General features: G+C 41.3%; 1 protein-coding gene across 1 annotated transcript in view; it reads left to right on the top strand.

Annotated features, from left to right (window-relative positions):
* Nucleotides 1-2,240: 2,240 nt before the first annotated feature.
* The window catches only part of fmn2b (formin 2b), a 48,426-nt gene continuing 37,551 nt past the window's right edge, over nucleotides 2,241-13,115 (top strand). The window contains 3 exon segments of the mRNA XM_032502924.1: nucleotides 2,241-4,199; nucleotides 5,842-6,083; nucleotides 8,856-9,040. Of these exon segments, the coding sequence (XP_032358815.1) occupies nucleotides 2,554-4,199; nucleotides 5,842-6,083; nucleotides 8,856-9,040 (2,073 nt within the window). The 5' untranslated portion in view covers nucleotides 2,241-2,553.

Genomic DNA, 13,115 nt, shown 5'->3' with positions numbered 1-13,115 from the left:
GAAAAGATTATTCCCTGATACAGATGGTCTCTGCATCAGGTGCTCTCAATCTCCAGCAGACCATACACACACTTTTTTCTCCTGTCCTAAGCTACACTCTTTTTGGACATCCTTTTTTGACACCCTCTCTGTAGTCCTTAATATCCCTGTGTCCCCATGCCCTTGATTGGTATGTTTGGTGTGTCTCCCATTGTAGGAAGATTTAATAGCTACCAAGCTGATGTTATTGCATTTACCGCTCTGATAGCCAAACGTCAAATACTGCTACAGTGGAAGAGCCCAAAGCCGCCTAGCACAAAGTCCTGGTTAGACGATGTATTGTCATTCTTACACCTAGAAAAAATCAAACATACTGTCAGAGGATCCCTGAAGAAATTTCATAAAACCTGGGACCCACTCCTTTTCTATGCAAACTATCTATCCTGAGCCAATGGTAGTTACTCCCCCCCCCCCCCCCCCCCCCCTTTGGGAATGGGTGGGAATGTATGTGTTTCTGTTCTGTTAAAAAAAGCAAAAAAAATGTCAAACCTGCTACCCTTTGTTATTCCCAATACAGCCTGTAATAATTTATGAGGTTTTGAGCAATAAACATACTTTTGAAAAAAAATGAATTCTAAAGCATATTTGAAATCTTTTTTCAGGCTCTTAAAGCCATATTATACTCTTTTTTTAGGCAACTTTAAAACGGAATCCTCCTTTTAAGCCAGCTTCATTCCAAGTCTGGGTGAGATGCTTTCATCTTCAGTAGACTTGACTACTGTAACGGGGTCTTTACAGGTCTCCCTAAAAAATCAATCAGACAGCTACAGCTGATTCAGAACGCTGCTGCTCGAGTCCTCACTAAGACCAAGAGACTGGATCACATCACTCCAGTTCTGAAATCTTTACACTGGCTTCCTGTGTCTCAAAGAATTGATTTCAAAGTACTCTTGCTAGTTTATAAATCACTTAACGGTTTAGGTCCAAAATACATTTCTGATCTGCTACTACACTATGACCCCCCCAGACCTCTCAGGTCATCTGGGACAGGTCTACTTTCTGTCCCCAGAGTCAGAACTAAACAGGGTGAAGCAGCTTTCAGTTTCTATGCCCCTGATATCTGGAATAAACTCCCAGAAACCTGTAGATCCGCTGCAACTCTCAGTTCTTTTAAATCAAGGCTGAAGACCTTTCTTTTTGATGCTGCCTTTCTTTAAATGACTGCTCATTTCTTTAAATTTCTTATGCTGCACTGTAACTTTTATTCTTGTGTTTTATGTGTCCTAATGTTTCTATTTTGTTTTTAACTGTCTATTCATGTGTTTTATTAGTTTTTAATGCTTATGATTTTTAACTGTTTGTACTTGTGTTTTATCTGTTTCACTACTTATGGTGTAATATAATCACGATATTAGGAGCAGATAACACCACATGAAAAATCGGTTGTATGTACATCGATTGTAGCTTTTATTTTTTTTATTTTTCCTCTCTCTTTCTTTCTTTCACTATACAATACCAACAAAGTACAATACAATGCATAAGACATTTTAAAAACAAATGTAAAAAACATAAAAACAAAAACCATAAAACAATCCCCACGTCTAACTAAAAGCCTGTTTGAATAGCAGCCGTTTATTTTATTTTTTTAGGCAACTGTAACCAAGTAAATCTAAAGTATATTTTTCAGGCTCTTTAAGCAATTTTTACTATTTTTTAGGCAACTGCAAAACAGAATTTTCCTGTTAAGCTAGCTTCATTCCAAGTCTGGGTGAGACATCACATATCCAGTGTGTCACTTAGGTATATATTGGACATTTCTAATGTAGCATTTTAAAATTGAATGCTAAATGGTCCAAGTAAATCTACAGTATATTTTAAATCGTTTTTCAGGCTGTTAAAGCCATATTTTACTCTTTTGCAGGATACTGTAAAACAGAATCCTCGTGTTAAGAGGTCCATAAACCGGGGTCAAGCCCACACCTAGCACTGTGGGTAATGTAGGCAGGAGTCCGGGTATCATGGGAAATGTAGTGAGCAACTGTGTTATCCGCTGCAGTGACAGACTGCCAAGAGGAGGATGTACATCCCCCCCTCCTCCCAGCATCAGCACACTGACACATTTGCCAGCAGCATCTTTATTCCTCTCAGGTCTTTATTTTTTCTCTCTCCCATTATGTCTCCCTGTCAGAGCTCCACCGAGCACGCAGTGCCTGCATCACTCCTTTCAGCAGATGGAGGGGAGAAGGAGGAGGGGGAGGGTAAGACAGAAAGAGAAAGGGGAGGAGAAAGAGCTGTACGTCTCTCCTGTGTCAGCGTCACTGCCACGCCAGCATTCGTCACCAGAAAACAACAAGGAAGATCGTCGCACAACGGACCTCTAAAAAAAAAAAGGCAACCATCAGCCACAGCAGCTCCTACTCCTCCTCCACCACCAGACGTGCATCCACAGATTAGGCCAAGACGGTTCTACGTTCCCCAGACACAGGCATCTGCACGCTCCCCGGGCAGGAGGAGCTCTCCCAGGCATGACCTGAGAGGAGTAGCAGGAAGCCATTGGACGCGCGCTACATCAACATGGGCAACCAGGAGGCTAAGCAAAAGAAAGCTGCAGCAGCATCAAGTAATGGAAGCTACCCTTCACTGGATGAAGGATGGAGAGAGGGAGGAGGGGACACCACCAAAAAGGGAGGAAAGAAACTCCAAGGTAAGCATGGAGGTAAAGGAGCAGGCAGCGGTGGAGGAGGAGGAGGAGGAGGAGGAGGGGGGATGCATGGCACAGGACCAGGAAAAAAGAAAAACAAATCTGAGTCCAAGTCCTCGGTTTTCTCCATCCGGAAGAGAAAGGGCAACCTGAAAGGGAAAGGAGGCGCGTGTTCGTCAGTAACGGGCTCAAAGGAGGACGTTTTAATATCTCAAAATGACGAACTGGACAGCACAAAAACACCCGAAATGTCTGCAGATGAGCTCGGACAGTCGGACACTGAGCCTGAGAAGAAAAAGAAACCAGAGCCGAGGAGAAGGGATGAACATGGACGGGAGCAGAAGCAGGAGATGCAGCGGAAAGCCTCGACAGCAGCAACGTCTCCCACGGAGGATGGGAAGCAGAAGGGAGGGAGCTCGGGGTCGGACACAGATATCTACAGCTTCCACTCAGCAGCTGACCACGAGGATCTACTAGCGGACATCCAGCTCGCTATACGGCTCCAGCATGGCGGGGTTAACTCAATTGTGGATGCACAGGGAGGGGGCGAAAGGGATCTGAGCTGGGCAGGAGGAGAGGGGAGGAGAAAGCAGAGTAACGGGGAAGTTAAACTTACTCCCCCTGAGGTGCTTGACCTGACTCCAGAATTAGAACTGGGGTCTGATGCCCTGTCCTTCCTGGACATGGGAACGCTGTCGGACTCTGTCAAGCACACGGACCAGCCACCAGCACCACACCTCCCCTTCTACACAGAGGTGCACGAGAGGAGGGAGGAGAAGGAGGATGAGGAGGGGGGGGTGGAGCATCCGGAGCTAAATGGGAAGGGGCAGGGGGAGAGAGAAGCCTCTCTTTGTGTCGCCACAGGCACAAAAGACCAGCATGCTTGTGTGCAGCAGCAGCAGCCCCCTTACACAGCCATTGCCATGGCTACTGCTGGGGGGGCAGCAGTGAGTCCAGTCACCATGACAACCGGTGGTAACAGCTTCCCTGATCACCCATTTGACAGTGCTGGGAAAACCCCAGGGGGTGAAGAGGAAGCAGGACGTGAAAAAGAGGAGGAGAAGGAGCCTGGGCTGGATGTAGATCTCAGTCCTCCACCCGCAGACAGCCACAACAAAAGTCCCGAACCCACCGAAGGGCTGAGCTCAGGGAACGTGTTTGAAGAAGGTGAGGGTCAGTTGGGCTCGGGTACAAGTGCAGAGTCCCTTGAGGACTGCCTGAGCGCTGGATCCGAATCCAACCACTCCGTTGCCGTCAGCACCAGCGCTTCCCAGGGCAGGAGGAGCAGCGTATGCTTCACGTCGCTGCCTGTCCACGAGAGCCCCACGTCGGCCAAAAGACTCCTCAGGTCCACCCACTCCTCCACCTCCTCTAGCCCTGTGGTCAAACCCTACCCCCCCATCTTTCCCTACTACATCAAAACCACCACGAGACAGCTGAGCTCCCCAGGACACTCCCCAGCCCTTTCCCCCTCCCACAGCCCGCAATCCCCCCGCAGAGCCCACCATCACCTCCACAGGTACTTGTGCTGTCAGAGCTGGAAAACAAATTTAATTATCACATTACTTTTGGCCAAATACCTCAACATCGATATTATGGTGATATTCTAGGGTTGACTATTTGTGCTTGTACACAATAAGGTTTTTGATAAATAATCATCAGTCATCATGTGCATATAATGACTAAGTGGGTAAAGGCAAATAATAGAACAGTTAGAACACTCTGGTAAGTTTAGAAAATGACATCACCTTACTCTAATGCAGCCTTTAAAAACAGGAAAAAACAACACCTGTGTGTCATATTAGGATATTAAGATATCCAAAATTTAAGACAACATCCAGTTTCATATATCGATACAATATTGATACATTGCCCAGCTCTATGGGGTGTTGCAACATGTTAATTATAATAGATATTTTGTTATCTTTGATTTTGTTTTGGCATGTATGATGGCAGAGGTGGAGTATATATATATAATATATAAGATTCCCTTGTTAGATAAGGAGGATAATTACAGTTTGGTTTTGTGAATCATCCCAATCTATATCGGCATCAAAGTAATTACTGAGGTCTGGGAATGTTGTGTTCCTAAAAAGATGTCAGATTCCATGAGACCAGGAGAGAAACTTAGAAGACAAAATTATAACCCAAACGTCCATCACGGTTTACCTACCATCTTCCTGGTTACACACTGACCTAGTCTTCTTGCTCTACTTTTCTTGCACCATGTGGGATTTTTACATTTTACCTCCAAATAAGGTGCTTTAGACCTCTGATTCCCAAACTCTTTCACGTCAAGGAACCCTACACTGACACAAATTAGACCATGGACCCCCATTTGCTAAGATTGCATCCCGGGGTCCCGCATTTGGCACTTTAGCTTTTAGATATTTCATTACAAAAAAATGAATTAAAAGCCATGTTTAAAATGGTCATTGTGTTACTTACAGGTGGAAACAAATGATTTCCCTTTTTGCTGGGGATCGCCTGGAACCCCCTCAAGGACCCCTGGTGGTCCCCGGACCCCACTTTGGGAACCACTGCCTTAAAGAATCTGGCTAAACTATTGGCTTGTTTACAACCTGTTTGGGTGTTCGGGTGGTTCAAAAGATCCCCCACCCCGCTTCACTTGCAACTTTTCTTCACTTTTGTGAATATGTTAAGTGACACGCAACTAAAACTAAACTAAAAACTAATGAATCAACCTTCCTCGCAACTAACTTTATACACTCATAACATATTGTTTGAGGTGTGCGTGCGTGCGTGCAGACTTGTAGTCAAATTTTTTGTTGCATCAAAAAGAGTGCTTGTTAAGATACCAGTAGACAATCCAGCACAAATGAAGTTTTTAAACATCATAATTAAATACAAAATGAGGAAAAATGCAAAAAATTACTATGAAAAAAGAACACCCCCCCACCTTCCACTATGCTGGCTGCGGGCCTGATTTTCCTCCATATGTGAATGAATGGAAACCATTGGCTGCTGGAAAGTTAGAACAACAAAAATACACCAAAGCATACTCTGTATGAATAGTCTGCTATAAAATTACAAGAGTCATACTGAATATAGTGTCAAATGGGAGAACATTGGGTCAATCCCTTTTTATTCTATGGATCTGTTTTCAAAGTGAAGCTAACCTGAAATGTCAATGTTGACAGGACGATGGTGGAGGGTCATCAAGTCCGCAAGCAGCGCTCTCGGAGTCTCGCTGGGTCTCTGAGTCGCTCGGCTGACTGGACGGAGGAGCTCGAGAGGAGGCTGAGGAGCAGAGAGGAGGATGGAGTGGGTTCAGGAGAATATCTGGGGGGCTTCAGAGGAGGAGGCAGTCAGCCCCTCTGTGCCACCAGAAGATCCTCCTGTGGACAGGTTTCTACCTGCGGCTTTCAGGACGTCTTTACAGGTTTGTAGGCTACAGAGCCGCCGTAGTATCAATTCAGGTGACTGTTTCCTGAGCTGGGGATAGGAAGAAAGATGGAGACTAAATGTTTGTGCATTGCTGGCTCTAAGGACACAAAACAATATGCTTTTAACCTTCGTGTTGTCCTCAGAAATGTGGGTTTCCATCAACCAAATTACCTAAATATAACATGGTTGGTTCCATTCAACGCTCTTCGCAGGTAAAATGAATGATCAGTTCACTACTTTCATTGAATTTTGGGTCTCATAGTTTTTGAAAAAAAAATCGAAACAGTATCCTGACATATATCAATCTCATCATCCTCTGATGTTAACAACTTGATTAATTTTGATTTTTAATATACAGTAAATAAGGTTTATTGAACATGAATTCCAAAAATGTGTTCAAAACTAGTGGTAACAAGTTGGTTTTAGTGGTTCAAATAATAATGCTTTTGGGGAAAAATGCGTTACGATAAAAGGGACCAACATGTTTAAAAAAGCATCAAAGAAATAGGGGTGTCACGATTTGATATCGATGTTTAGGCTAACTATTTGATTAAAAATCTATTTTTGATTCAAAAATGATTCTCAATTAAATGTACAGGTATGTACACGTAGTTACTTTTCCCATGGGATAGTATACACGCCATTACAAAATGGAAAAACATCAACAAAGACACAAAAAATGTATTAATTGATTTTTGGAATTCTATGAATCGATTTTTTTATTGGTAGAGCTTGGATCGATTCATGAATTTGAATTTTTTTCACACCCCTACAAAGAAAGTGTTCAGCATCTGAATCTTACAGTAACGCTGAGCTTTCTTTACCTGCAGGCCAGTGAAAATATTAGTCAGTACACAGATCAATAAATGGCAGTTATAATCTCTCTGCATAGGTTAAAGGCTTTTATTTCATTCTCTAAAAATAGATGTTGTTAAGCTTTGGCATGCAGTAATTGGCATTTGTGTCAACAAGTTTTTCGTCAATATGCTGTATGCGTTAAGATATTTTTAGTTGGAGACAGGCTCAGCCTTTTATTCCCTGATCTTTGTCTGCTCATGTGCTGTTACGGTAATATCCTTTCTAGGATAGCATCTACTTAACCCTTGTGTTGTCCTCGGGTCAGATTTTCCAGTTTACAAAAACTTTCCATATCAGAAAAGAACGTTGAAAAAAGTGACAAACTAAAAAAGCAGGAAAAAATTCAACAAAAACACTCCTTTTTAAACGCTGAAGAAGTGACCAAAAAAATTGTAAAAAATGACCAAAATAAATCAAAAACATTGGAAAAAGCGACAAAGAAATTGTTAAAAAATTGACCAAAACATAGTTAAAAAAATGTCAAAAAAGTGACAAAAAAATTAATAAAATTGACAAAAACGTTGAGAAAAGGGTAGAAAAAGGACAACAAACTGTCAAATTTCAACCCAGAAAAACAAAAAGTTGCAGGTCAACGGGAAGACAACACAAAGTAAGAGGGGATAGACTTACAGTACCAATCAAAGGTTTGGACACACGTACCTAATTAACTAATTTTATCCCCATTCAAGTTAGCAGAGCGCCAATCAGGAAGTAACTGGCTCAGGTGGTCTCTGGTGTGCCTGCCCTCTGCACAGTGCGGAAGCAGGATAGATCTTCTGGGTAATTTTTGGCTCCATGATGGCTTCATGCGCCACTGAGAAACTCTCAGGAATGAATGAGGCTCTGACTTGAACGCTGTATTCTGGTCGTATTGTGACAACACGGATCTACTGCGCGTGAGTGAAACGCGTCCTCCGATCAAGTCTTTACTGTGCTGTCACTCCAAAGTCTATGACAGTAAAGTCTAAAGACAGTCTCATTTTCTGTATAATCTGTTTGCTCTCATCTGGAATTGCTTTTCAAAATGCAATAGATTTTACTATTCATTAAAGCTGCACAAAGCAGAAAACAGTAAATGCCAGAATTTGAAGAAGAGTGAGACCTCCTGCAGCTCTCTCCCTTCTCTGTCCAGCCCCTTCTTCTATTGGACGAGAAGGGCCAGGCCCCCAGGAAGTGCTCCAGGCTTTGAAGCCAATTTGACAGAAGGGCCAAACAGTGAAAGACTTACGGATAAAGTAGGCTACATAAAAAGACATGTTTTGTAAATCAGGTGATACACATTTTTGAGCATCACAACCCAGGTGAAATTACTTGTTTCCCGATCATAATTGGAATCTTTGATGAGTCTAGAAGAGTCGCATAATTAAATATTGTAACCCTTGTGTTGTCCTCCCAGGTTAAAAAACGGCCAAAAACTTGACATTTTCTCATAATTTTCAGACTTCTTTTTAGTTTTCACTAACACCACCTTACTAGTTCTACTACTTTTTGGAATTCATGGTCAAAAACCCTCATTTATATAAAATTATACCTACTATTTGATTTAAAACAGCGGAAATTATGAATTATTTTGACCGATAGTTAAGATCAGAGGAATTACAGTGATTAACTGTATTTGCAAAGAGCACTGTAAGGAATCCAATCCATTTATTTGTGGTAATTTGGTTTAAAAGAAACCCATATTTCAGATGTAGACATTTTTTAAAGGGGTCAGATTTGACCCAAGGACAACAAGAGGGTTAATCCCCATTCATGATAGTGGAGCGCTAAATCGGAAGTAGCTGGCTTGGTAGTTATGTTTTCTTTGTAAAGCCCTTTGATATTACATACCATCTGGCTCAGCTTTAAATACTGTGGCTCCAAGGTTTTTACATATTGTCACATAGGCCTTGTTTTCATCCCTGTCCAGGTCGAACTCTTCTGGAGAAGCTGTTCCTGCAGCGGCAGCAGCAACAGGAGGAGCCAGAGGAAGTTGAGAGGTTCTGTTCCAGGATCTTGGCCATGGGTCTCCTTCTGCCTTTCACTGACTGCTTCAGAGAGCAGCTGGGGGGCAGCACCGCCCTCATCACCTCCGCAGCATCAACCAAGTTTGACGTATGTAGTCACACACTTTATACACCTTTCCCCAACTTTGTAGTAATGTAATGTTTGTTGTGTGTTGATTATAACCTTCATGTTGTCCTCGGGTCAAATTGACCCGTTTTCCTATATCAATGTTCTTTTTAATTACCCAAAATAACATGATTGATTCCACACAACGCTCTTTGGCATGTACAAATCTCTACTTTCATTCATTTTGGGGTGTCTTATTCAATTTTATAGCATTTGAAAAAAAAATTGGTTTTGAAATAGTATTGAGTAAAGTTGACATATTCCAGTCTGTGATTATCCATCAAGATACTGTACATTCCTTTAATTTTAGTCGAAATAATTCCTAATTTCCGCTTTTCTAATTCAAACATTACGTATAATTTCCTTAAATGAGGTTTATTGACCATAAATTCCAAATATAACTGTAACATTAAAGTTAATAAGTTAGTGTTACGTAGTGTTGAAAACATCCAAAAAAGTGACAAACATTGGAAAAAAACATCAAAAGTGTTGAAAAAAGCGACAAAAACATAAGAAAAAGTTAAAAACATTGATAAAAAGCTTCAACAAAAGTGTTGATTTTCAATTTTGACGGGAAGACAACATGAGGGTTAAATACGTTCTTCATGGAGGTCTCTTCACAATTAGAGGTGCTTTGTCTTTAAACTGTATTAGCATTTTAAACATGGCATTGGCCATGTTAATAATGTATTATAATTCAATTTGTGAATTTGCTTTTTTCATATGATAGAGTTTCGGTGGTCATCATCCTCAGTTTTTTGTGAATTTTGTCCACCGTTTTGCAAACGCCAGTTTGCACTGTGACTTGCAAATGAGGCATTGCACAGCCTGCCCACCATCAATCTTTATCTCCTGGCCAGTAGCACTTGTGATCGCAAGCAAATGTGTGGATTCACTCGCCCATCTATGCATTAGCAAAGAAGACAATTGCACATTTGCAACCTGGTCCAACTGACTGTACTATGATGTGGGATGTGATGAGATATCCAGGGAAGGGTTGAAATTAAGGGCAACTGGACTTGGTTAATGGCGCTCTGAAGACGTTTTGCCCCTCATCCAAGGGACTTCTTCAGTTTTGGCTGAATGGGTAGGGAAACCCAGCTATTTAACCCTTAGTGGGGTTGATTATCAACACCACTTCGCTATGGTCACTGGAGACACCCAAGGCCAAGTCTGAACTACCATGGTTGGCATTTTCACATGAGGCCAAATGGGAGGGTTTGTTTAATTTCCTGCCAAGAGATGAAAAGACAGGGGTGTCACATTAGCACATTGTCAAGCGATGGTTCCTCTAGCGGGGTGTAAACGGCTTCCTCCACATACCTCTCAAACAACCTGTCCTCTTTGTCTATAATAAAATGTGTACCTGGTGGTCCTCATCACCAGGTAGAACTCATGCTATGTAAGTTGAGACAGCGGTACCATAGGTCTTATTCAGTTAAGTGTCCAACATAAGCTCCAGAGTAGTGTCTCTATAGATGATGAGTTTAAATACACCTTCAGGAATTCAGGAAGTTACCCGAGTTGGGATGGCGCACCACACTACACTGTGTGTTTCTAAATTCTCCTCAATTGAGAATTCATTTAATGCTCCTGTGTACTAGGCCTGCACAATTTTGGGAAAAATACAAATCACAATTTTTTAGTTTAGAATTTATATCATGATTCTCTGCCAATATTTTTTTGACCATGACAAAACAAAACAAAGTGGCAGTACCAAACGGATTTTCTTGGACACCTAAAGCCCGTTGTGCATCACCACAAGTTTGTAAACTTCAATGAAGAAGCGAGAGCATTGCAACACTCAGGAGCCCTTTAAATCCTTTTTTACACAGTCTCAGAAGAAAGTAGTAGTGTTTGTGATGCAGTCGGCTCGTAACATTAAATGAGAACCAAAGTAAAGTTCAAAAATTCAAACTAAAATATAAAAAAAAAAAAATTGTGAATAGGGTTAATTGAGATTGCGATTTTATAACGATTAATTGTGCAGGCCTACTGTGTAATTCACCAAAGTCTCCCCGAACCTTCTTCACGAATGTGAAATGTGTTGATATTTTCCTTAACAATGGTGTCCTTTGTCCTTCACTGCTGGGACATCTGAAGGACAACACTGCTGAGTCTTGACGTGTAGGGTAGGCCCTTCTGTGTTGGGCCATGTGTTTGTGGAACAGTTCTTTTGTTTCCCCGATATACATGTCTGTCTGTGCATTCCTCACTGCATTGAACAGCATATACTTGATTGCTTTCTTGTGTTTGGGTGTGCGGTCTTTAGAGTGGACCAGTATCTGTCCATTCGCATGGGATTAGGATCATCTGGGGACCTTGTGTCGTTTCGAAATGTCACCCGGTGTCCGCAGCCCCCCCCCCCCCGTCTCCGCGAGAGGGATAAAAAAGGGCACAGGAAACAAAAACCTTAAATAAACGATGTATCGTACGACCCCGCCAAATTACAGACAAGTTGACACGCATGGGACTAATATTATCAGTGAAATATGTTAGGTCATCTGCAGGGAACTTTTACTTGACAAATTACAGACAACCTTATTTGCACAGGATTAAGATCACACACAACCTCCGTAATTATTACAAATGACCAGAGGTCACTAGGTAATACTAATTCCATGCAAACAGGGCTGGGTTTAAACAACACAGGGATGTGGTGTTTGTTGAAGATTCTCCAGACACACATGGTATCCCAATGTTGTTGCGTTTCCTGTTCTTTTCCTCACCATCAGAAGTGTCGGTGTTCTGCCTGGTTCTTGTGTCTGTTTTCACAAAAGTGAGTTCCAATTAGGATATTGACAGGGCGTAAGGGCCTACGTCGGGTGTTTTTGCTCCTTTTCTTGGGCTTGAGCACTTGTATTCAAGTGTGGTGGTGATGGCGCAGTGGATATGACACATGGCTTTGGTGTGGGAGATTTGGGATACATCAACCAATATGTTGCTGAGCAAGCGGCAGCTAAATGTAACGTAATTTTATGTTGTAGGCATGTTGTTAGCAGGGTGGTGCAGGGTTCTGATGACCCCTAGCTAATGCTCCAGTGGCTGGTGGGAATCGGAAAGCAGGTATCGGACTGTGGGTGTATTTCCAATCTCAACTTATATTCATATGTTGAATTTGCCTTTTTTTTCAAATCAACGTCCAGATTCTGTTTCCATACTTGTAAGACTTTTTACCATGCACATTTATAATTTCTTAAACATCGGGAAGTCAATATTAATCCTGATTCTATCCAACACATCTTTGTAAATAAACAGAATGACTCCAGAAACTACATATGAAAGCTGGAGAGCGACAGCAATAGGCACGCATTGCAAAACGGTAACAGTTGTAAGCATGTGGTTAATGTTGTGTATCAAAACATAACATCTTGTTCAAGTTTAGCCCGCAAACCTACTTCATGATCATGATCATGATTTGGGTAAAAACTAAAGCCTGGCCAATATTATCGGACGATATTAGGCATTTCCCGATCTATCTGTATCACCTTTTTTTTTTAAATATTCATTTATTTGAATCATTTATAATGACAAACTAATGATTCTAATAAATGAATATTAAAAAAATTAAATAAAAACGGATGATCAACCATGTTATGAGTGTTGGCGTTGCATGGTTTGTCCACCAGAGGGCGCTCTACAACCTCCATGTTGGCAATATATTTTTTTAATTGTGTTTTTGTTCAAAGGACTTTAAGTTTCATATCTTAAGTTTGTATTTTTTATACATTTTATTTATCAGAACTTTAATATATTTTGATGTTCCTCTGTTCTGTTGTGACAATTAAACAAATTATCATCATATTACTTTAGTGAGAACTCATAAATGACTACAAATGACTAATGTAAGGGAAATCTGTTTATGTTTTGTAACGCGTTTCTGGATTATTGTTTTTTAAATATACTGAATATTGGCCAATATTTTGGAATATCGGCTTTTTAAATAAAATATTTGTATCGTATCGGCCTTAAGAAATCCTTTAGTGGTCGGGCTCTAGTTAAAACAAGCATCTTTGTTATGTAAGCTGGTAGAGTGGAAAGTATACATATTTGCTGG

The sequence above is a fragment of the Etheostoma spectabile genome, chromosome 21 (genome assembly GCF_008692095.1).
Source record: "Etheostoma spectabile isolate EspeVRDwgs_2016 chromosome 21, UIUC_Espe_1.0, whole genome shotgun sequence".
In the NCBI taxonomy this organism is placed as follows: domain Eukaryota; kingdom Metazoa; phylum Chordata; class Actinopteri; order Perciformes; family Percidae; genus Etheostoma; species Etheostoma spectabile.
The sequence above is the reverse complement of the archived record's forward strand: the minus strand, read 5'-3'. Positions and strand labels throughout refer to the sequence as shown.